This window comes from Pygocentrus nattereri, chromosome 26, assembly GCF_015220715.1.
Source record: "Pygocentrus nattereri isolate fPygNat1 chromosome 26, fPygNat1.pri, whole genome shotgun sequence".
NCBI classification, from domain to species: domain Eukaryota; kingdom Metazoa; phylum Chordata; class Actinopteri; order Characiformes; family Serrasalmidae; genus Pygocentrus; species Pygocentrus nattereri.
In genome coordinates this window covers 27,171,813-27,195,104 of record NC_051236.1, presented here as the reverse complement: position 1 = coordinate 27,195,104, position 23,292 = coordinate 27,171,813, and the positions used below count along the sequence as shown (strand labels likewise).

At 39.1% G+C, this 23,292-nt stretch overlaps 1 protein-coding gene across 1 annotated transcript in view; it reads left to right on the top strand.

Moving 5' to 3' along the window:
- The first annotated feature begins 3,601 nt into the window (after positions 1-3,601).
- The window catches only part of LOC108427680 (unconventional myosin-VIIa), a 38,103-nt gene continuing 18,412 nt past the window's right edge, over positions 3,602-23,292 (top strand). The window contains exons 1-26 of the mRNA XM_017698019.2: positions 3,602-3,740; positions 4,044-4,088; positions 4,969-5,070; positions 5,238-5,384; positions 7,985-8,169; positions 8,516-8,637; positions 9,612-9,754; positions 11,206-11,319; positions 11,454-11,607; positions 11,684-11,760; positions 11,839-11,958; positions 12,590-12,732; positions 14,443-14,653; positions 15,911-16,046; positions 16,160-16,326; positions 16,453-16,593; positions 18,448-18,606; positions 18,738-18,830; positions 18,911-19,005; positions 19,084-19,168; positions 19,332-19,550; positions 19,896-20,105; positions 20,226-20,438; positions 21,501-21,668; positions 22,211-22,507; positions 22,679-22,839. Of these exons, the coding sequence (XP_017553508.1) occupies positions 4,071-4,088; positions 4,969-5,070; positions 5,238-5,384; positions 7,985-8,169; positions 8,516-8,637; positions 9,612-9,754; positions 11,206-11,319; positions 11,454-11,607; positions 11,684-11,760; positions 11,839-11,958; positions 12,590-12,732; positions 14,443-14,653; positions 15,911-16,046; positions 16,160-16,326; positions 16,453-16,593; positions 18,448-18,606; positions 18,738-18,830; positions 18,911-19,005; positions 19,084-19,168; positions 19,332-19,550; positions 19,896-20,105; positions 20,226-20,438; positions 21,501-21,668; positions 22,211-22,507; positions 22,679-22,839 (3,680 nt within the window). The 5' untranslated portion in view covers positions 3,602-3,740; positions 4,044-4,070. The remainder of the gene's footprint in view (positions 3,741-4,043; positions 4,089-4,968; positions 5,071-5,237; positions 5,385-7,984; positions 8,170-8,515; positions 8,638-9,611; positions 9,755-11,205; positions 11,320-11,453; positions 11,608-11,683; positions 11,761-11,838; positions 11,959-12,589; positions 12,733-14,442; positions 14,654-15,910; positions 16,047-16,159; positions 16,327-16,452; positions 16,594-18,447; positions 18,607-18,737; positions 18,831-18,910; positions 19,006-19,083; positions 19,169-19,331; positions 19,551-19,895; positions 20,106-20,225; positions 20,439-21,500; positions 21,669-22,210; positions 22,508-22,678; positions 22,840-23,292) is intronic.

The following is a 23,292-nucleotide window of genomic DNA, read 5'->3' as shown; positions in this document are numbered from 1 at the left end:
ATAACGATTATAAAACATTTGTAGATGTCAAAGCCCAACAACCTCACCCCCCCATCACCACTGGCTGCAGCCTGAGTGTAAAGAAACTGTTCTGGTGTGGACTGAGCAGAATAACTTTTTTTCTTTTTTTTCTTTTTTTTTTCTTTTTTTTTTTGTATTTGTCCCTTTTATGGTTTTATGTGCAGTGCTGTAAAAGACTTTGTTGAGGAAACCTCATCAACAAACGGCAGGCTTGTCTGCTACAACTCTGTTCAGTTTCATGCAGGAGCTGGTAGACAGTCTTCCAGTGATCCTGCAGGTCTGCAGAAACAAAATAATGAATCACTTTTAATTCGCACAATAGTTATTTGTCTTCCACTTGTGACGGTGTAGTCCAGGATGGAGACCCCTTTTTTCTACATTTTATTCTGTAGGAAAAAACAAATTCTGTCACTGTTCAAAGATCAGATTTTTATTTATAATTATAATTTTTATTTATTTATTTGATTTTTTATATATATATATATATATATATATCCCTTCTGTTGAAGCACATGTTCAGACAACTCTCAGGTGGGCGTTGTCTAATTTTAAAGAATTGATGCCAGCTTGTTTTTACACTGTTTTTAAAGGGGAATTGCACAGAATTTTGGACGGATGTAAAATAATAAGAGCAATTTACTCATTCAGAATAGTTCAGTGACGTTTATTAGATGAAATGGTTATGAACGCACTGCCTGATGCCTGAGAGATTGTTTTATGGTAGTGTTAAGATGAGCTTTTAGTCTTAAATGAAGTTTTAAAATCCATTCTGGGGGAGAAGGGCATGAAGGGTGTTCTAAGGTAAAATAGTGCCCACAGAAAACACATTTTTTCAGATGTATTGATACTTTTCTTGTATGCTGATATAATTTATATTATAAAATATTTTATTAATTTAATAAGGAATACAAATAAGAAGCATTTTTTTATTGCTGGTCTGTTTTTTGGACCCCACTGTGCACTGACCGACAGTTTAACAGACATCCAGACTATTGCAGTGAAGGGATCAGACCTTAATATAGAAGCTGTTAATCAGTATTTTTGCATCTGTCTCATGTATTTTTTCCTCCTTGTCCTTAATGCCTGTATTATGGTGGTTTTTAATTCGTCTTGGGGACCCTGTGTATTTGTGTTGTCCCCACCCACTCTCATATGGTTCAACTTGTTGTTAAGCCCTCTATAAGCTGAGTTAGTTATGTTGAAGCAAACACTAATATATGTGGTATGTAGCAGAGGGTACAAGCTGGAGGGTCAGATTTTGGTACAGTTTGGTAGTTTTGCTGCTCAGTTCCAGATGCCTGGTATATGGGGGCTCTCCAGGGCCTAGACTGCCACCCACAGCTTGCAATACTTAGGACTGGGCCTTTGGTTCTGTCTTGGTCCTCATTCTTAATAACAACACCCTGTTTTGTCAGGGATAAAGTTGCAGTGGAGCTCATTTGCTTGTTTAGTATGTTTGATGCCAAAAGTTGATCAAAGCCAGCCTGTGTGTCTGAAAAAGGACGAAAGCAATTGACAAGCAAATGTTATTTAAGATCCCATTCGACCCACAGGATTTCATTTTAAATTTGATGCGCTTGTCTTTGAAAACTGTAATGTTTGAATTCTTCGATTTATTACTTCTCCAGTTTTACACTATATGACCAAAAGTATTCAGATACCATTGTAATTAGTGATTCCAGCTACTTCATGGTGATCACATGGTTTGTGTACACTGATCGGCCGTAACGTTATCCTGTATCTATAGTCCTTCTCTATTTTTATCAGCTCCTTACCAAAAGTACTTTGTAGTTCTACAATTGTAGACTGAAGATCATCTGTTTCTCTATATTCTTTATTAGCCCATTTCACCTTGTTCTTCATTGGTAAGGACCCTCACAGGACCACCACTGAACAGGTATTGTTTGGGTTGTGAATCATTCCAGCATTGCAGTGACACTGATGCGGTGAGAATAATCCACCTGGTGGTTCTGGCCACTGAAGAACCAGGTGAAAGGGTTAACATGTAACATGTTCCAACATGTAAATTAAAGCCTGTCCAGAAGGGCAGAGACTGTTAATGCAGCAAAGGGGAGTCTGTGTGTAGGTGTCTGCAAACTTTTGGACACACAGTGAATCTGTAGTACATGTTTTCACATGTTTTACACAAAGAGGGCAGTATATGTCAGGAGTGCGTCTTAATATTGTTAAGAAAAGGCAGTAGTTGGTATATAATATTTCTCATTATGTGATTGTTGATTAAGAGTATTTTTTATATATATATGTACACATACATACTTACGTACTTACTCACTTACTTACTCACTCACTTACCCACTTCTCTCAGGGTCGCGGGGGGGGGGGGGGGGGGGGGTGCTGGAGCCTATCCCAGCGGTCATTGGGCAGAAGGCAGGATAAACCCTGGACAGGTCGAAGAGTATTCTAATGTTGTTTAACACTTCACTTACATAAAGCAGTTTTATCAAGTGAAATTATCTTGTACTTTCCCTTTGCTTAAAGAGGAATTGCATGATTTCTTCAAAGTTTCTGCATAAGTCACTTTTTGAAGATTAGTCATTCACAGTGGCAGCGATAGGAACCAGATGTGTGAAGAGTTGAATGCCTCTAAAAGCTACTTTATAGAAAAGTATTATAGGAAATTGTAATGAGTATTTTGTCTGAGACATTGTTTTACAGTAGTTTTGAGATTTGGCCTAAAACTTGTTTCCATTTATGTTGACGGTGGTGTTCTGAGGCAAAATAGTCCACAAAGAAATCTCATTCTTTTACACTTATAGCATTTACCATCTCTAACATTACATGTGAAGCTCAGAAGACATATCTCAGTTCAGTGGTGGTTCTGTATCTTGGATAAAATGGATTTATTTGCATTGAAACTTCTGGTTCCCACCACAACTGTAAAGAAACGGTGAACTTCTCTAGAATGGTGCGTTTCACATCAAACCACTCTGAAGGACTTTGTTTACATCGATTATGGAGAAATTTTGCATTGTGTTTAAACAATTCACCTGAAGCTGTTGGTACAAATCGTGTGAAATGTGAGCTCTACATGTTTCAGCAGTTTGTTTTTTCACTTCCTGATTTTGGAGTCATTTTAGGACGGACCTCCCTTTTCACATCTCTTTTACTGCTGTGTGTTGGCATGAAGTTTGATTCGCTGTCATTCTTTTGTGAAGAGCATTAGCAGTGGAAAATGATTTCCCAGCACGAATCCACCCTGAATTTACCTGCCATATGAAGTGTGTCATTTACAGCTTGATTACCCCACCATGACCCAACCGTGGCGTGCGTCCAAAAGTTCAGCTTCCTTCCAGATCATGGCATCTGTATCTTAAACTCGGTTTCCTGTAATTACGTATAATGAATACTGTCAGACAAAAAGACATATTTCACAATGTTGGAACAACGTAGTGGTTTTACAAACTCAAGTTTGAAAACTAAAGACAGTTCTTTGCGTGTGACCCCTTTATGCTCTGCGGTGATATAATGGAGATGAGTGTGTGTCCTTGGTATCCATTGCTGTCATTATGACTGGAGGTTGGATTCACAGAGACCAAAGTCAAAGAGCCATAAACAGCTACTGCATGAAGGGAAACACCCAGGCCCACCATTTGATTTGAAGCTCACTGAGACTAGGCCGGGTGGACGGCTACAACACAGAGAGGGCCTGAGGCTTGTACTTCTTTACTCCCCCTCGGGAAATCTGTCCGTAAACGCAGGTAAAGGTGACTTGTTGTGTTTCGGCTTGAAAGTAGCGGATTGGAATTTGGCTGATTAGAAAAGATTACTAGGAAGTAAGTGTGGACTAAAGTTCCCTGCCCTGCTTGTGTTGAATACCAATTATTTGGACCTGTATTCGTTAAGTTTGAGAATTAGATTGTTTTCATGCTTTATTCAGTTCTGGTTATACGTGGCAGTTGAGATGCTTTTTATATAATAGTCAGATAAAATGTACTTTAAAATTCTGATCTGTTGATCTGCCCATATATAAAGGCTGAAGTTTGTCATTGTACTTTGTGCAGTACTCTGGGGGAAGGAAGGACTCCGTCATGGTGGTCCTGAGAAAGGTAAGTTGTTGTGAAAGCCTTTTTCATATATTTTTGTTTGTTTATTTAAAGATTAAAGGGAAATTGCTAATCAGTTGGTTTCATGGATATAGATTAAGCCTAGTCTTGGACTAAATTGCAAAGCCAGTGGTGACACAAGATCATTTTTAGATTTAGAATTGATCTGGGAAATTGTGACACGCTATTTTTGAGTTATATGATTGGGGAATGCCACCCATTTTCCTAAATTTCTGCATAAAACTGTTTATATATATTTTTAAAAAATGTGTTTTAGGGCAAAACCTTATCCTAAAGCTATCTTGAATCGTAAGACAATGACTCTGGCATCAGGCAACGTATATGTAGCAATTTCATGTAATAACTTTCTCTGATGTAGCTTTTACAGATAATAAATGCTTCTGCAATCTGGATTGTATTACAGCCACTGTGAACAGTTCTCACTCGAGTGTCTCTAAAACGGCTTTTAGATCAAACTCTGACTGACTTTGTTAATTATTTAACTATATTGAAATTCTGAAATAGTGGAAGAATTCCCCTCTAAACAACCAGATCCTGCATCCTAGATCTTTTTTTTTTGCGTATTTCTGTAAACAAACAATATCTCTTCAGGTTTGCAATATAATTGATATAAATACATATTTTTGCTTGCTCTTACTGGAAGGGGAAAAAAGTATTTCCAAACTCTGTCTTTACTTTACATGTAAGTTCATAAAAAGATATTTTTAGATTGAAGCAAATTTGGAGCATTTCTATTGGTCCATTCATCGTGAAACTTTCACGTAATATAAAGGGAAGCATCTTGACTAAAACAATGTAGAGAAATTAACATTTTTGGGCAGCAACAATGTTTGAATGCTGAAGTTTATGTTGATGTTTTCAGGGGGATTATGTGTGGGTGGACTCCAGCATTGGTGTGCCAATTGGTGCCAAGGTTACACTCTCAGAATCAGGCCAGCTGCAGCTCATAGATGATGAGGGAAAGGTAACAAACACCATTCAAACTCTATTACTCAGCATGTCTGTCTGTCTTCCTGTCCTGTCCTGTCCTGTCCTGTCCTGTCCTGTCCTGTCCTGTCCTGTCCTGTCCTGTCCTGTCCTGTCCTGTCCTGTCCTGAAACTGAATCTTGTATCTTTTGATGTAACTGTCAGGAGCACAAGATCAAGAAAGATGCCTCTCTGAAGCCCATGCATCCCACCTCCGTTAACGGCGTGGATGATATGATTCGGCTAGGGGACCTAAATGAGGCTGGCCTGCTGAGGAACCTTCTCATTCGCCACAAAGAGGGCATCATCTATGTGAGTCATACAAAGCCAGATTCAGAAAAACTAGTTACAGATGAGTTGTTTATTCTCCACAGATGAACAAACAGTGATTTTAATTGAGCCCAGTGAGCACAGACTGAATCTGAGAGTTGACTGAAATGAAGTATCCGTCTGTGTGGTGTCAGCTGGTTGCTTGTCTCGGACTTTGCCCTCTGTGGTTAATGGTAGGATTGTTTGTCTCCATAGGAACGAATAGGCCTCTGTCTGATGACAGAATTGGTCTGTGGCAATGTCAGAGCTCTATGGCGTGTCCCTCTGTTCACAGCCACCAGTCAAATTTCCTTCTGTAAAGTTTTACTTATTTATTTATTTTGACTATACCTTGTTTAAACACCTTGGCAGAATTACAGTAAAGGTTTTGCCCTTTGACTTGTATGGTAATAGGTGGGCCGTCATATTAAAGTCATAGGAGAAACTGTACGCTACACTGTTAGAAACAAAGGTTCTATGCAGAAAAACATTTGTTTTTCATTCATTAAGGTACAAAAGTGGTTTTAGGGTCCAAGTGCCTTAATTTTTTCCCAAATGAAAAGTACATATTTGTATCTTTTCATGCCCTAATGTTTTAAAACAATAAAAAAGCACATGGGGTGTGTGGGGTCAATACAGCTTAGAAAATATCATTTCAGTGGATTATATTCCCTGACTAAAGGTACTGAGAACAGCATTCAACTGATGTCCTGTGACCTGCTCTGACTTTAAAAGGCCTGTATGCTACACTTTTTTGTAGGCTTCCCTTATGAAATCCACTGTACGCTTGTATGGCTTTGTGTACCAGTCTTGGCCATAATTGACTTTAAATGACCATTTCATGATCTTTGTTTAACCTTTAAAATTAAACACTGTTTTTTATTTCTGTGTTTTTCATTTTATGTAATTCATGTAAATGAGCTCTGTTCTGATTGGCTGCTACCTTAATAAAGAACAGTTCAAAATATAACACTCCTTGTAGTGTTGGTAGGGCTAAACTGGCACAGAATGAACAGACAGACAGGTGAATGTGTTGGATTTCATGACATCACAAAAACAGATTTGAAAACAAGTGGTATGTTTTTAAACTTCAACAATGTTTACATGCTACAAACACAAGCAAAGGAAAGTGGTTTCTTTCTTTCTTTCTTTTTCATTGTGTTTCTTTTTCATTATTTGTCCTAAATTAGCTTTTTTTTTAGTTCTGCGCTGGAGATAAGAGGCTATTGTAGCTAAACATATTGGAAGTCTATGTAACTCAAAGTAGTCTAAAAGACTCATTTTAGGCTCATAATGTAGCTGCAGGACTAAGGAAGCAAACTTCACACACATTGGCTAAGTGACACTCTGTGGAAAGGAGAAAAATTAGCAAATTAGATTTTTATAGTGAATTATACATTTAACATGTCATACAATTTATAATAATACATTTAAGGCTTCAGAATAATATGAATGGGGGAATTCAGTTGATCTAATTAGTGCTGCAGTAAAACTCTGCAGGAGAGTTACTAAACTCATTCAGAATCACTTACACTATTTTTATTATATATACACTATATTGCCAAAGTATTCACTCACTCATCCAAATCATTGAATTCGGGTGTTAAAGTTACTTCTATGGCCACAGGTGCATAAAACCAAGCACCTAGGCCTGCAGACTGCTTCTACAGACATTAGTGAAAGAATGGGTCGCTCTCAGGACCTCAGTGAATTCCAGCGTGGTACCGTGATCAGACGCCACCTGTGCAAGAAGTTGTCGTGAAATTTCCTCACTACTAAATAATTCCACAGTCAACTATCAGTGGTATTATAACAAAGTGGAGTCCACTGCCAATGCACTCTAGTGCAGTCGAGACGTGTTCTCTGGAGTGACGAGTCACATGTGATGGATGACTCTGGGTTTGACGGTTGCCAGGAGAACAATACTTGTCTGACTGCATTGTGCTGAGTGTAAAGTTTGGTGGAGGGGGGATCATGGTGTGGGGTTGTTTTTCAGGAGTTGGGTTCTGCCCCTTAGTTCCACTGAAAGGAGCTCTTAAAGCTTCAGCAGACCAAGAGATTTCGTGAACAGTTTGGGGACGGCCCCTTCGAGTTCCAACATGACTGCACACCAGTGCACAAAGCAGGTCCATAAAGACACGGATGAGTTTGGTGTGGAAGAACTTGACTGGCCTGCACAGAGTCCTGACCTCAACCCGATAAATCACCTTTGGGATGAACATCAGCGTCAGTATCTGACCTCACAAATGTGCTTCTGGAAGAATGGTCAAAAATTCCCATAAACACATTCCTAAACCTTGTGGAAACCTTCCCAGAAGAGATGAAGCTGTTATAGCTGCAAAGGGTGGGCTGACATTATATTAAACCCCATGGATTAAAAATGGGATGTCACTCAAATTCATATGCATGTGAAGGCAGACGAGCGAATACTTTAGGCAGTCTAGTGTACATTTGATCAGACTCTTCTGTTCTCTTTAAAGAAACATATTACTGTTCATTAAATTTAGAAAAGGTTTCTTTTTAAATATTTGTGTAAAAAGTTACAATGTGTTGGAGGTTGTAGCTTTTTGTTGTTGTTGATTTTCTCTCTCTGTCTGTCTCAGACGTACACAGGGTCCATTCTGGTGGCAGTGAACCCATACCAGCTGCTGCCGATCTACACTCCAGAGCAGGTGCAGCTGTACACAGACCGGCGGCTGGGCGAGCTGCCCCCGCACGTGTTCGCCATCGCAGACAGCTGCTTCTTTAACATGCGCCGCAACCGAAAGGACCAGTGCTGCATCATCAGGTCAGTCAAACACATTTATACAGTGGTGCACAGTCTGAAGTCAGACTTAATGGCCTCGAAGCGCTTGGCCCTTTTATAGCCGTATAGCCGAGCTGCCTGGGTCTCTTACCTCAACTCTAAAAGCCAGATAGCTGACCAGCAAGATTTCGTCCAAAAGATAACAAATTGAACATGCTCCCTGCATGTGGTGAAAAGGGCAGTTTGGAATTGGTCAGCTGTACAAATAAACTACTTCAAACTGAACATTGATTTAAAAGATTTGGAGAGATTTAAAGAGATTTCGCTTGCTTTTTTCCTCTGTGTCATGTTCTATGTGTGGTATATTGTGTATATTTTTGCTTGTCAGTGGTGAGTCTGGTGCAGGGAAGACTGAGAGCACCAAGCTGATTCTGCAGTTTTTGGCAGCAGTGAGTGGGCAGCGCTCGTGGATAGAGCAACAAATACTAGAAGCGAACCCCATACTGGAAGGTACAAAAACAGTGTACAATGACGGTGATCTACATAACAGCAATTTACTGTTTGTTTACAGTATAAATAAATATATATAAATCTGATTACTGATTACTGTATTTGTAGTTTTTCACTCACCTCTGTTTTTCTGATGTCTAATATAGCTCATATGTGCTCTAAAGGTCACCCACAGCTTTTTGAGAACCTTCACTTTTGCTGCATTATGTAAAATGTATGTACGTGTAAAGATGCAGTTGGGCATGAAGAATCTAGCCAGTTAGCTTCCTATAGCAAACGCTCATCTGTTACATAGTTAAGGGAACAATCAAATTATTTTTACAGTGTAGCACTGTTTATCAATCACACCATGAACTGAATATCACACATGTATACCAATCGTTAAGACTACAGTGATGGTAACCAAATATGTATTAACTATAAGATTACAGGACGAACTAGCTAACTAAAAAGCACCAGCATGGTTTGTATTACAAAACATGTAAATGCACTGAACTGCACGCTGACTGGCCACTTCATTATTACACCAGCCGTGTATCTACACTCTGTCCATTTTATTAGCTCTACTTACCATGTGCACTTTGTAGCTCCACAGTTACAGACTGTAGTCCTTCTGTTGCTCTGCATGCTTTTTTAGCCCCATTTTATTATTTGGGTGGTAGGTCATTCTCAGCACTGCAGTAACACTGACGTGGTGGTGTGTGTTGCATGATATGATCAGACACAGCAGTGTCTTTTTTCTTTTCATACACTGTGTCCACTCACTGTCCACTCTATTAGATGCACTTATTGGTCCACTTTGAAGATTTAAAGTCAAAGACTTAATCCGTTGGTGCACAGTTTGTGTTAGGCACCCTCTAGTTCACGGGACACTGTTGGCTGGATATTTTTGGTTGAAGCAGTTAATTCTGTTAATAGTTCCAGGCTTGCTGTCGTTATCTTAATAAAGACACTTCTGTTTTCTGTGCTCTCAGCCTTTGGCAATGCAAAGACAGTCCGAAATGATAACTCAAGCCGCTTTGGGAAGTACATTGACATCCACTTCAGCAAGGGGGGGACCATAGAAGGAGCCCGCGTCGAGCAGTACCTGCTGGAGAAATCTCGTGTCTGTCGACAGGTACTTCATGATAAATCCAAATCTGAATGAAGTCTGAAATATGAATGAATGGAATTCTGGAATATTTGAGAGGCTGTACATGTTCAGTTAAGCCTGTTTTTATTGTCTAGCCTATTTTTAAAGGGCACTCTGGCCAAAGTAAAAAAAAAAAAAAAAAAAAAAAACATTATTTAATCTATAAGCATGCCTACTCACCTCCTATAGTAGTGCTATAATAGTCTTTATAGCAAGGATTTTTGGTTTTAAGACTAAGAAAACTCGTTTCTTAAAGGTGGGTGGAACTTTGGCAGAATTACGAATGCATTGGGGCAGATAGTAGAATAGGCAGGCTGTGAGAAGTGTTGGTTTTTTTTCTGCTGGCTAGCTAATGCAGAAGGAAAGCATGTGGTTAATGTTACATTGGAGAAGCTGGAGATTTGTATTCATTAGCCTCTACTCCAGTGGCAGTGTGCCAACATTGCTTAATGTTGGATGAGAAGCTCATGCTAATTAAGATTAAGTGACCTTTATTAGTCCCTTATGGAGAGGAAGCCAACTTCAGTCTCATGTAGAAAAACATGAGTCTTTAGCATCTGCTTCTCCCTACAGGTTTCTAGCAGCCAATAAATGCTGATTCTCCACAGGTGAAACAAAGAACTTACTCAGTAGGGATGTTAATAAACGTAGTCCACCTCTATTCGCTTATAGAATACGCTTCTATTTGGATATAGAGTCTACCCCATTTGCTTGAAGAGTCCACCTGTATTCGGTTGTAGAGTCTACCGCTCCTTGGTTATAGAGTGCTCCTCTATTCGGTCGTGGATTCCTCAGTTTGCTGATAGTGAGCGTTAATAAGTCCCCTCTCTCATTCTTTTCAGCCAGAAGATAAGAGGCACGTTTAATTTACAATCACAAGATCTGATTGTAAATGAACTTGTAATGCTCAGTTTATTCGATTGTGTAATGTTGCCTCATTGTTTACTTTTTGTGTACGTTTTTAAAGATATTGCACTTTTGTTTGTTATATTTTTATTTTATGTCTTCTAAGAAAATGACTTGTACCAAAAATGTACAAGTTTATCCCATCAACAAGTATGGTTGTGTTCTGGAAACAACAGTGGAAATGACCAAAACAAAGTTTTGGCAGTTACCAATTAATAAACACATATAAAATGAATGTTTTAGCTCTGTTAGGATATCATTATACCTTTAGTGGCTCCGGTAGCAGTCAGCATTTGTTTATCGCAGTGGTGGGATGTATTTGAGTAATGCATGCTGGGACCTGAAGTGAGCAAACACTGATGGATAAAAGTCTGAGGGATGCTGTGCTTTGAGAACTCTTGTAACTCAGCTAATCATCAAAAATGAATAGCAGATTGCTGGATTTCTAACATAATTGGCAGCTTATAATGTACGCCTTGTGACACAATGTGTTGCTGATAAATTAAGAGTGTGTTTGAAAACTGTTTCAGGCTCAAGAAGAAAGGAACTACCACATCTTTTACTACATGCTGATGGGCATGCCAGCTGAACAGAAGAAGATCCTGTCTCTAGGCAGTGCTGTTGAGTACAACTACCTGTTTATGGTACTGTCCCATCGCTCAGTTACTAAAACATCACTATCACCTGTTTTTATAAACAGTTGTACAGAAGATGGTATATGAAGGCAGCTTAAATAATCCCAGATGAGCTTATCTGGATGTTGTGGTCATTAAATCAGGGTGAGTGCACTTCCTGTGAGGGGCGTGACGACATAAAGGAATACGCCCACTTCCGTTCTGCAATGAAGATCCTGACGTTCACCGAGAATGACTCCTGGGAAATTCACAAGCTCCTTGCTGCCATCCTCCACCTAGGCAATGTGAACTTTGAAGGTGAGGAGGCTTGTCAAACTGGGGTTATCCAGGGTGAGCCATAGAAGGCACTGATGTTCATGTTTTCTCTCTTCAGCTACTGTTTCCAATAACTTGGAGGGCTGTGATATTCCCTCCTCGAATAATTTCAACATGGCTTCCAAGCTGTTGGAGGTAATTCTTTAATAAAGAGTATTCTACTAGCTGTTGTGGATTTCACCTGTCTAAATGGCCTTATTTGTCTCTGTGCAGGTGGATACGAAGGCCCTGGATGTAAGTTTGACTCAGAGGTCTTTCATGACTACCCGGGAGATTGTATCTAAACCTTTGACCTCAGAACAAGCAGTTGATGGCAGGGATGCCTTTGTGAAGGTGAGATCACTGAGGATGACTCAGTATCTTGGTGCCTTTATAATTCAGACAGTGAGATGTAAACAAAATCATTCAGAGTGGTTTGATGTGAAATGGCTCGTTGTGAAGACACACACTGTACTCAGATTTCTTTACAGTGGTGTTGATAGGAACTAGGAATCCCAATGACTTCAATGCAACTATAGCCATTTTATTTACTGTCCAAAGCCACCAGTGAACCTACATGTCTTCTTTTTTTATTTGTAATACTGGTAAAGAAGTAGTGTTTGGTTTTGTAAAAGGGACTAATTTGTTGCAGAGAGTACTAACTATACCACTCCACAATGAGTTTATTAAAAAAATACATGTTTTATTGGCCAAAGCCGTAACTCAAAACAGTCGAACTGTCATAAACGATGTCTCAGATGTCTAGCAGTTTTGTAACCATTTTGAATAAGTTATTTTATTTCACCACATTGAACATTTTTGACATTGTACTTTTCTTTAGATATGTGAATTTTACATCAGACCACTCTGAACAACTTATTTTAACAACTTAATTTTGCAAAAATCTTAAAAAAAAATTCGTGAAAATCTCCCGTGAATGGAATTTTCCAGCAGAGCTAAATTTAAGGAAAACAATTTTCCACAGGCCATCTATGGAAGATTGTTCATATGGATTGTGGAGAAAATAAACAGTGCCATTTACAAGCCGCCTTCAGAGGACTCAAATGATATCCGCCGCTCAATAGGCTTGCTGGACATCTTTGGCTTTGAAAACTTCAAACATAACAGGTTTGTGAATAAAAATAATTGACCTCATTTGTGCATTACCACTCAAAATATTTGAAATCACCATTAAAAATTTGGCATATTCAATTATATAACACCAGTTTTTTGAAGATACACTATATTTCTCAAAGTATTCACTCAACCATCCAAATCATTGAATTCAGTTGTTCTGATCTTCCATGGCAACATGTGTATAAAACCAGGCACCTAGGCCTGCAGACTGCTTCTACAAACATTTGTGAAGAAATGGGTCACTCTCAGGAGCTCAGTTAATTCCACCATGGTACCATGACAGGATGCCACCTATGCAAGTCCACTGGTGAAATTTCCTTGCTGCTAAATATTCCAGTCAACTGTCAGTGGTATTATAACAAAGTGGAAGCGATTGGGAACGACATCAACTCGGCCACGAAGTGGTAGGGCATGTAAAATGACAGAGCGGTCAGTGGATGCTGAGGGGCATAGTGCGCAGAGGTCATCAACATTCTGCAGAGTCAATCACTGCAGACCTCCAAACTTCATGTGGCCTTCAGATTATCTCAAGAACGGCGTAGAGAGCTTCATGGAATGGGCTTCCATGGCTGAGCAGCTGCATCCAAGCCTTACATCACTAAGCGCAATGCAAAGCGTCAAATGCAGTGGTGTAAAGCGCCGCTGGACTCTAGAGCAGTGGAGACGTGTTCTCTGGAGTGACCCATCACGCTTCTCCGTCTGGCAATCAAATGGATGAGTCTGGGTTTGGCTTTTGCCAGAAGAACGGTAATTGTCTGATTGCATTGTGCCAAGTATAAAGTTTGGTGGAGGGGGGATCATGGTGTGGGGTTGTTTTTCAGGAGTTGGGCTCGGCCCCTTAGTTCCAGTGAAAGGAACTCTTAAAGCTTCAGCACCAAGAGATTTTGGACAATTTCATGCTCCCAACTTTGTGGGAACAGTTTGAGGACGACCCCTTCCTGTTCCAGCATGACTGCACACCAGTGCATAAAGCAGGTCCATAGAGACATAGATGAACAAGTTTGGTGTGGAAGAACTTGACTGGAACTTGACTGTCCTGACCTCAACCCGATAGAACACCTTTGGGATGAACATCAACATCAGTGTTGAGTGACCTCACAAATGCTCTTCTATAAGAATGGTCAAAAATTCCCATAAACACACTCCTAAACCTTGTGGAAAGCCTTCCCGGAAGAGTCGAAGCTGTTAAGGATGAGCTGACATCATATTAAACCCTCTGGATTTAGAATGGGGTGTCACTCAAGTTTATATGTGAAGGCAGACGAGCGAATACTTTTAGAAGTGTAGTGTACTTGTACTAAAACGGTTCCATGATGATGCTTAAACTCCTCCATCACTTTATAGCTTTCAAATAATTTGTAGGGAACCGTATAACACTGAGATATAAATTACAATAAAATTTACACCTAGAATGACTCATATTTGTAAAGTGCTTATAAAATCTGATGATTTTATTGGAAAATACTGTAAATTGATATTTACAACATCTTTATCATTTAATAACTTCTTGATGTTCCTAAAAAAAATCTTTAAACACTGTGTATCTAGCTTGTAATATGTCAATCTACACTATATAGGTAAAAAGCAATCTGTAAATGACAAGTAATTCCAAACTTTGGAACAGTAACGCTTGTACGCTGATGTTATGTTTCTGATACTGACTGTTTCTGATTGGTATTCTTTTTGTGATTTTTATTTCAGCTTTGAGCAGCTCTGCATCAACTTTGCCAATGAGCAGCTGCAGCAGTTCTTTGTGAAACATGTCTTCAAGCTGGAACAGGAGGAATATTCCCGCGAGAACATCGTATGGACGCACATCGACTACAGCGATAACCAGCGCACTTTGGATGTGTTGGCCATCAAATCTCTTAACGTTCTCTCACTTATTGATGAGGAAAGTCACTTCCCCAAGGTAGTTATGTACTTGATTTGAGGTGTACTGTACAGGCTCTGTCCTAAATCTATCTAATAGTTAAGAAGTTAACTTAGCTAGATATCTAGAAATAATAATGACCTTAGCACATTATGTGGAAATTACTTGAGTTAAGTATATCTGTTCAACCATAATAGCGCAGAAAGACCATTTCACTCAGCTAATGCAGGCTTAGCTCAGCTATAGCTGCTTTTCTCGTATCTCTGGCAGGAAACGTTTCCTTAAAATGTAATGTGTGTGAAGACGAGCGAGATTTATTATGGGCATTTCCAAACTTGGGGTCAGAACAGGCCAGGGTCATAGAGCCAACACAGATGGAACGAGGAAAAGACATGATGAAAAATGAACACAGGGATAAAAAAACACCCAACAATCCGAACACTTCAAACAGTACAGACAAGTCAAACAAAGACCAGCAAGCTAACATGGGAAAAAACAGGGATTAAATACAACAGGGATGATGAGGGTCAAGACACAGGTGGCAAACACAGGTGGTTACAATCAAGAGTGGAGTCTAGAAACAAGGGGGCAGGGCAGGGAAGAATCAAAACAAAAAGCACATGGACAAGTAAACAAAAGCACATGGATAACTGGGAGGGGCCAGTCGTGACACAAAAGTAGAACAGTTTCTTGTAAAATGTCTCTCAACGTTTCCCCGTTACACCTTAAATGGTGCCTGAGATGCCAGAATGTGACTGCTGCACCATTTAAGCTGGAATGGACATTGGAAGCTGACTTTAGCTTTGTGACTTTCTAGTGTTTGTCAATTTCTCACAGATTAAACGTATCAAGAAAGTAGCTGGAGTGCTTATACATGCAACAAAGTCTATTTGTCTCCAAATTCTCGGGGTTTGTCTTTTTCTTTGCTTTTCATTAGCTGCTAGCTAGGCAAGATTGTTGTCTATGTTGCTATGGTAACCAAACTTCCATCATACAGTCTTTTACAAATTTGCCGTCAACAAAGGGGCAAAGAGTTTTTGTGTAAAGTACTTTGAGATTTTGTAACTAAAAGAAGTGTTGTATAAACACGTTGTTCTTGTTCTTGTTCTTGTTGTTCTTGTTCTTGTTCTTGTTCTTGTTCCACCTCTCTCCACAATGATAACTTTATCGGAGAAGGAAAACATGGTCTTAACTTCAATGCAGGTTAATCACAGGAAAATATAATGAGGTAATTGTGGACCATTTGTATTGGGTCATTCATCATGATGTATCTAATCTTCATATCTTTAATGTTAGGGCACAGACACCACTTTGCTGAACAAGCTGAATCAAATGCATGGGAAGAGCAATATCTACATCCCCCCCAAGAATAGCCATGACACAATGTTTGGAATTCAGCATTTTGCTGGGCCAGTCTATTACGACTCCAAAGGTAAATGTGAATTGAACAGTCAGTATTTTTGGTGTATTTTCATGTTGTTTGAAGGCAAAATGGCTGCATATTAAGAGAAAGGTCTTAAGTTTGATACAATTCCCTCTTTAAAGGTTTTCTGGAAAAGAACAGAGATGCTCTGAGTTTAGACCTCATCCAGTTGGTGGAAACTTCAACCAATAAGCTCCTCAAAAATATCTTCCACAATGAGCTCTCCGTCAATGAGGTGAAGAGCAGAGGCAACTCCAAAATGATCATCACTCCCAACAACTCTTTGCGGGTAAGTTTGAAATATGGAAGATCTTTCTTGCTATTAATAAGATATAAGAGAATGTATGAGGAATATAACAATGAAAGGACATACTCGTGAATGTGTTAACCCTCTCCTACTTCTCATTCTTTTCAGCAAATGACAGACTCTAAAAAGCGAGTGCCTACCTTGTCTGGGCAGTTTCGACAGTCGCTGGACGCTCTGATGAAAACTTTGACTGCATGCCAACCTTACTTCATTCGTTGCATCAAACCTAATGACTTCAAGAAGCCCATGGTAACTTCAAAATCATCCATGCTTCCATTCATTCAGCCACCCAGCCATCAATTTGTTAATTACTGAATTAATTATTTCATCTTTCCATCTGCTCATATTTTGGCCATAAGTTAGGGGTATAATAGTTTAACAGTCTAAAAGTGGTGATCAACAATTGTGTATTACTATGATTATCGCCAATTATAATAAAATTCAATACATTATACAGTTTTGAGCCAAAATAATAAATTCCTAATTTCTAAAAGTTCCTAAAAATTCCTAAAAGTTCTTATGAAACTGTATTTTTAAAAACATGATATTCTGTCTGTTTCTGAAAATAATTCTATTACACTTAATTATAACTAGTTTATAAAACATCTGCTAATTTTTACCTTATGTTTAATTATTCTTGTCATATTTAGCATCATTAATTAATATACAGTATCACAAAAGTGAGTATTTAAGTATATCTTTTCATGGGACAACACTGACAAAATGAACCTTTGACACAATGAAAAGTCGTCTGTGTGCAGCTTATATAACAGTGTAAATTTATTCTTCCCTCAAAATAACTCAATATACAGCCATTAGTGTCTAAACCACTGGCAACAAAAGTGAGTACACCCCTAAGAGACTACACCCCTAAATGTCCAAATTGAGCACTGCTTGTCATTTTCCTTCCAAAATGTCATGTGACTCGTTAGTGTTACTAGGTCTCAGGTGTGCATAGGGAGCAGGTGTGTTCATATCTGTAGTACAGCTCTCACACTCTCTCATACTGGTCACTGAAAGTTCCAACATAGCACCTCATGGCAAAGAACTCTCTGAGGATCTTAAAAGACGAATTGTTGCATTACATGAAGATGGCCAAGGCTACAAGAAGACTGCCAACACCCTGAAACTGAGCTGCAGCACAGTGGCCAAAATCATCTAGTGTTTTAAAAGAGCAGGGTCCACTCAGAACAGACCTCGTGTTGGTCGTCCAAAGAAGCTGATATGTGTGTGTGTGTGTGTGTGTCTCTCTCTCTATATAATGTGTGTGTGTGTGTGTGTGTGTGTGTGTATATGTATCTATGTATGTATGTAATTTGTGATACATTAAGTGGTACAGTGATGGCTCAATTTCTTATAAAGTAAAATTCAAGGGCCCAAATCATGGAAAATTCATTGTATTCATCATTTTTATAATATCATGAAAGCCAACATATTTACATATACCCACCTGTTCAGCCTACAGCAGTTTAGTTCCACCCATTCAAACTGAAGCTATAAGGAGTGTTTTAGCCTGGACTGCTTTTTGAATGTGGCACAATACAGCGCAGTCAGTCAGAGCAGGGCTCATTTACATATATTAGTCTTAAAGTCACAGCTGCAAGGTAGTCTGTATAATTATAAAGAATAAAGGGAGGTTGGAAAAACATAATGTAAAAATGAACCATGACCATTTTTGATGCATAAAGCCCATACAAACACTATAAGTGGAGCTCAGGATAAAATTAAAACAATACAAAAATGTAGCATATGGCAATTTGAATATACCGTATTAATTATAATAAATAAATAAACTCTTAATTCTTTCATGATTAGTCAATTGTAAAGCAAAAGCTAATAGATGCCTCAATATAATTCATATCAAATTAGGTGTTAGCGGTAATTTTTAAGCCAGATTAATTGATTTGAATCCTGGAAATCTGAGATTTCATAATGCATCGAGTCATTCCCTAAAGAATCACAGTGGAATCACATTGTTACAAAGGTAGAATTGTTCCTGTGATGTATAAATAAATTAGTTTGCTTTTAAAGAAATGTAATCACTTTGCTGTTATAAGCTCTCCTTATCTAGTCAGAAGTAAGACGTTTCTTCTTATGATCCAGCTGTTTGACAGGGAGCTTTGTATGCGTCAGCTGCGCTACTCTGGCATGATGGAGACCATCCGCATTAGAAAAGCTGGCTACCCCATCCGCCACACCTTCCAGGAGTTTCTTGACCGCTACAGAGTGCTGCTCAACTCCGCCGTTTGTGACCCAAAAAATGTAAGGATTGCTTCTTCCTTCAAATCTAGAATTATGACATGCATGTTGTGTAGGATTGCTTAGTGGAACCGTACAGCTCCAATGTACAGTAGCTGTGCTGGATTGATTCATATCTTTTTTTTTTTTGTCAGGAGAGTGCTAAGGCATGCAGTGAAAGTATATGTAAGAATGTTTTCAGTGCTGAAGATGACTGGGAAATTGGCAAAACCAAAGTGTTTCTGAAGGTAAGGTCATGCAGCACACAGTGACACCGTGGTACTGATGTCAGATTTTACTGTGGTATTTACATTGATCCTTGTTGTAGGATTTCCATGACACCATGCTGGAGCTGAAGCGAGACAAGGCCTTGAATGAGAAAGCGCTTGTGATTCAGAAAGTCCTGAGAGGATACAAGCACAGGTAAATAATGCACGGTGCGATAAAATGACTGGATTCCAGCCTTATCCCACCATCATCATGCTGTCTTTGTAATTGCAGGAAACAGTTTCTTAAACAAAGGTCTGCAGCTGTGGTTGTACAGAAATATTGGCGCGGACACAAAGGCAGAAAACTCTTCAGAGTGGTGAGTTATCAGCAGTCGAACAATGAAGTGCAGTTTCACGTTCTTTGGCCCTAAATTGCTGTTAGATCGTTTTATTGTCATCCACGTAAGCCCACAACGGAAGGATAGGTGAAAGTTGGTGGTATTTCTGCAGTGATTGTGATCTAGCTGCTCTTGTGTGCAGGTCCAGTTGGGTTTTGCTCGTCTTCAGGCCACAGTGCGTTCTCGACAGATAGCCCGCCAGTATGAACTGGAACGGAGGGCCACCCTGCTCCTGCAGACGCAGATCCACGGCTACCTGGCCAGGAAGGAGTGGAAGCGCAAGAGAGACGCTGCCATCCTTCTGCAAGCTCATATCAGAGGCTTGAATGCCCGGAGAGCTGTCGACAAGATGAAGAGAGATGTACGTTATTAAGCTGATAGCTTCACTCAATGTTCACTATTCCAAAGCAAAATACAGTGCTTAAAGGTCTTGGAGAACAGCCCTGTCACCAGCTGACTTAATATTCTTAAAGGGAATTCTTTAGAAAAGAGTTGAATTAATCTGTCCAAAAATATTATTTTTATGAGTATTAACCTCATGACCTAACAGTCCAGGCTTATTATTTGGTAATTAATCTTTAGGCATGTAGATCAGTAACTACTATAAAAGTAATCTGTAAATTATGTAGTTCCTTGGATTGTAAAGGCCTCATTGCTCTACTTTCTGACCATCTTATATTTTAATCAGCATGTCTCTGGTTTGCAGGCATTTCTGTCGCTGCAGGAGCGCAGGGCAGAGGAGCTAGCTGCTCTGGAAAGACAGAGGAAGCTAGAGGAAGTTCTCCAGAAGAAGAAAGAGAAAGAGGCCGCTGAACAATCAGAGATCATCACAGATCAGGAAATGGTGGACAACATCTTTGGTTTTCTGCCCAGCCTGGTTGGGGGGCAGGAGGGCCAGGCGCCTGCAGGCTTTGAGGTTTGAAATAAACTCTTTCAGTCGTTCCTTTAGTGGTCTAGCTTTCAGTATTTCTTGATCAGGTTAGCATTTTTAGGTATTGTTTTAAGACATGATACGTCAACTTCAGTGTGCTCCTAGGATCTGGAGAGAAAGCGGTCTGTGCTGGAGGAAGTGGACCTGGATGATGCTCCTATGATGGAAGAGCTTCCAGAAGAAGACTATGATGATCTGGATGAGTATTCGTTCTCCAAGTTCGCATCTATGTACTTCCAAGGTGCTGCAACACCCACACACATTCGCCAGAGACTGCGCCAGCCTCTGCTCTACCATGAAGATGAGAATGATGTGCTGGTAATTCCGCATTACATCTTGTACAACCAAAAAAGTTTTCAAAAAAGTTGGGATGCTTTGAAAAATGTAAATAAAAACAGAATGCCATGATGTTCAAATAATTTTAACCCTATGTTTAATTAAACATACTACAAAGACAACATATTAAGTGTTGAAACTGAGAAATTTGTTTGTGCTTTGAAAAATATATATCCATTTTGAATTTGATGCCAGCAACATGTTTCAAAAAAGTTGGGACAGGAGCAAAAAAAAGACTGGTAAAGTTATGTAATGCTAAAAAAAACACCTAGTGGAACATTTCACAGCTACTTATGTTAATTGGCAACAGATCAGTACCATGATTGGGTATAAAAAGAGCAGCCCAGAGAGGCTCAGGAACACTTTTTGGAAATCATGGGTGATTTACTACAGCTTTACTATAAGACTACCCTAATAAAAAATTTGAATGGTTTAAAATGAATTTATTAACTGTTGTAAATTAGGTCACGATCGCCTTAAAAATCACTAATAAGTAGTTAATTAACTAAACATTAATAAAAAGCAATGACCTTTTCAAACAGTGAGCCCAAGCCCACATTCATCTACACTGTTAGACCTCAGATTTTGCTGATTACTTGTCTTAACCAGCCTGCATTATAAACCCCCCTTCATCAGATATAATAAGTTGCCTTTTGCCCATTTTACTTATGTTTTTTATGGTACTTATGACTTAATCAAGAACTAATAATAAAACCGTTCCTAAAACCTTTATAAGGGTAGTCTTATTTTAAAGTGACACTCATTTAGACAGACAGAGTGACAGACTTTTTCTTTCTTCCTTAATCCGAGAGGGAAATTCTTCTATTGCAGCAGTGCAAAGCACAGTTAAGAGCAAAATGAGCAGAAGCAGAGTGTTGCCCTAAAATAAATAATAGCATAAAATACACTAAACAACAAATAACAAGGGTAATGTGTGATGCATAGACATCTTTCTGGCACTTCAGTCCTGTAATGTGAATGTGACCTCTGTTAGTGTAACTAAAGGGTTTAAATATTTAATTAAGCTGCTTCTTCTCATTCCAGGCCTCTCTAACAGTGTGGTGGATCATCCTAAGGTTCATGGGAGATCTCCCCGAACCAAAGCCTCAGCAAGCCCCCAGAGGTAGATCAGCCTTTGCTGATCGCTCTCTCCAAAAGGATGTGGCCTCCAGGCAGGACAGACGCCTCAGCCATATGGTGGGACTGGACCAGGTACGATTGAATTCTACTTTGAAGCCATCTAAAGAATATCTGTATCTTTTAGTATGCGTTTTAAGGTTCCACTGCTAGTTTTTAAGGTTCTAAATGACCTAGCACCTGCTTACATCACAGAATGTCTGTCTGTTTATGTTCCAACATGGATGTATATGACCTGTTCTGATTGGCTGCCCTGCCTTGTTGAAAGAGGGCTAAAATAGTTCTGCTTCAGGCTAACTGCAGTGATAACACTTCTTATCACTTATGCGTAAATGTGTTCATGGTTGTGACATCACAGCTATGATGAGTTCAAAATTTCACACCTCAGTTTCCACATGTGGAGTGTATGAACTGGGGATTGAATGGTATTTGAAACTTTAACAATGTTTACCCTGTACGTCATACTTTTTAAATTCAACAACACAAATGAAAATATGATTTCCGCTTATTTAAGCCCTTTAAGTATATCTGTTTTAAACTGAACAGTGATCAGGATTGTGATTTGCAAAATTGTTTTTGTTTTAAGATTTTAAACGTGTCATTGATCATTTTTTTAGAGGGTGCTGAGAAACAGAAGGAGCAGGAAAGAGTCTTCAGCTCAAGAGGAGATTCCACAAAACAGAAAGGCCTCAACATTTACAGATCTGTTTTCACGAAGCAGGAAGACATCAACCATGCCAGAGGAAGTCGTCCTCAACCGGAAAACTTCCTCCACACCTTCAGAGACTTCAAAAAACAGGAAACCCTCTACCTTCACTGATCTGCTGACCCGGAACAGAAAGATCTCCACTGTCCCTGAGGAGGGAATGTCAAATAGAAAGTCTGCCAGAAAACCATCAGTCATTCAAGAAGAGGTAGGACAGAGACCGTCTTTTTAATTTGACACTAAATACAAAGTTCTTAAGATCTTTCTCTGTTACTTAAATACAAATAAATTAAATTCAAAGCATAACTGTCCAGGAATATAATTTCTTTTTGGACTATTTAGGTTGATTGGTCATTTTATGTCGTTTCTCTGTGAACAGCCAGAGGACGATGCTGGGGTTGCCAAGCCACCAACTGTGCAAACGATTAGTGAGGAAGAAGAGATCATGATTGCAGAAGGACCCACCCTGGACCGCCCACTCACATCCCTTGAAAAACTGCACATCATTGTGGGATATGCCATCGTCAGACGTGACCTCAGGTGGGCTTTTAGACGTTTCAATGTGCAAACACAATGTGTAAAATAACACAAACTTTAATGACCTGTTCTCCTCATGCACTATATATTAAGCCATGTCCTAAAATACAGAATTCAGTATCAGTTTATGAACATTTTGATTATCTAGATGTGTTACAGTCTACTTGTACAACTTCATCACGACCAAATATAAGATCTGACCAGTTTAAAGTAAATATAATTCTGGGTATCACTTTATTATAAGAAACACATGTTGGGGGTTTATTAAAGTTTTGTTCATGACTATGAGCTAACTGAAGTTTTCAATAAGTCATCCCATATTTTGTCCCAAAAAACATAAAAGCTGCGGATTTTAACAACCGATTAGACGTTAAATTCTTGATTTAATATTTGAGTTTTCAGTGCTTGTTTATGAATTAGTACTAAATGTATTGTACAAATTGACATATTGAAACC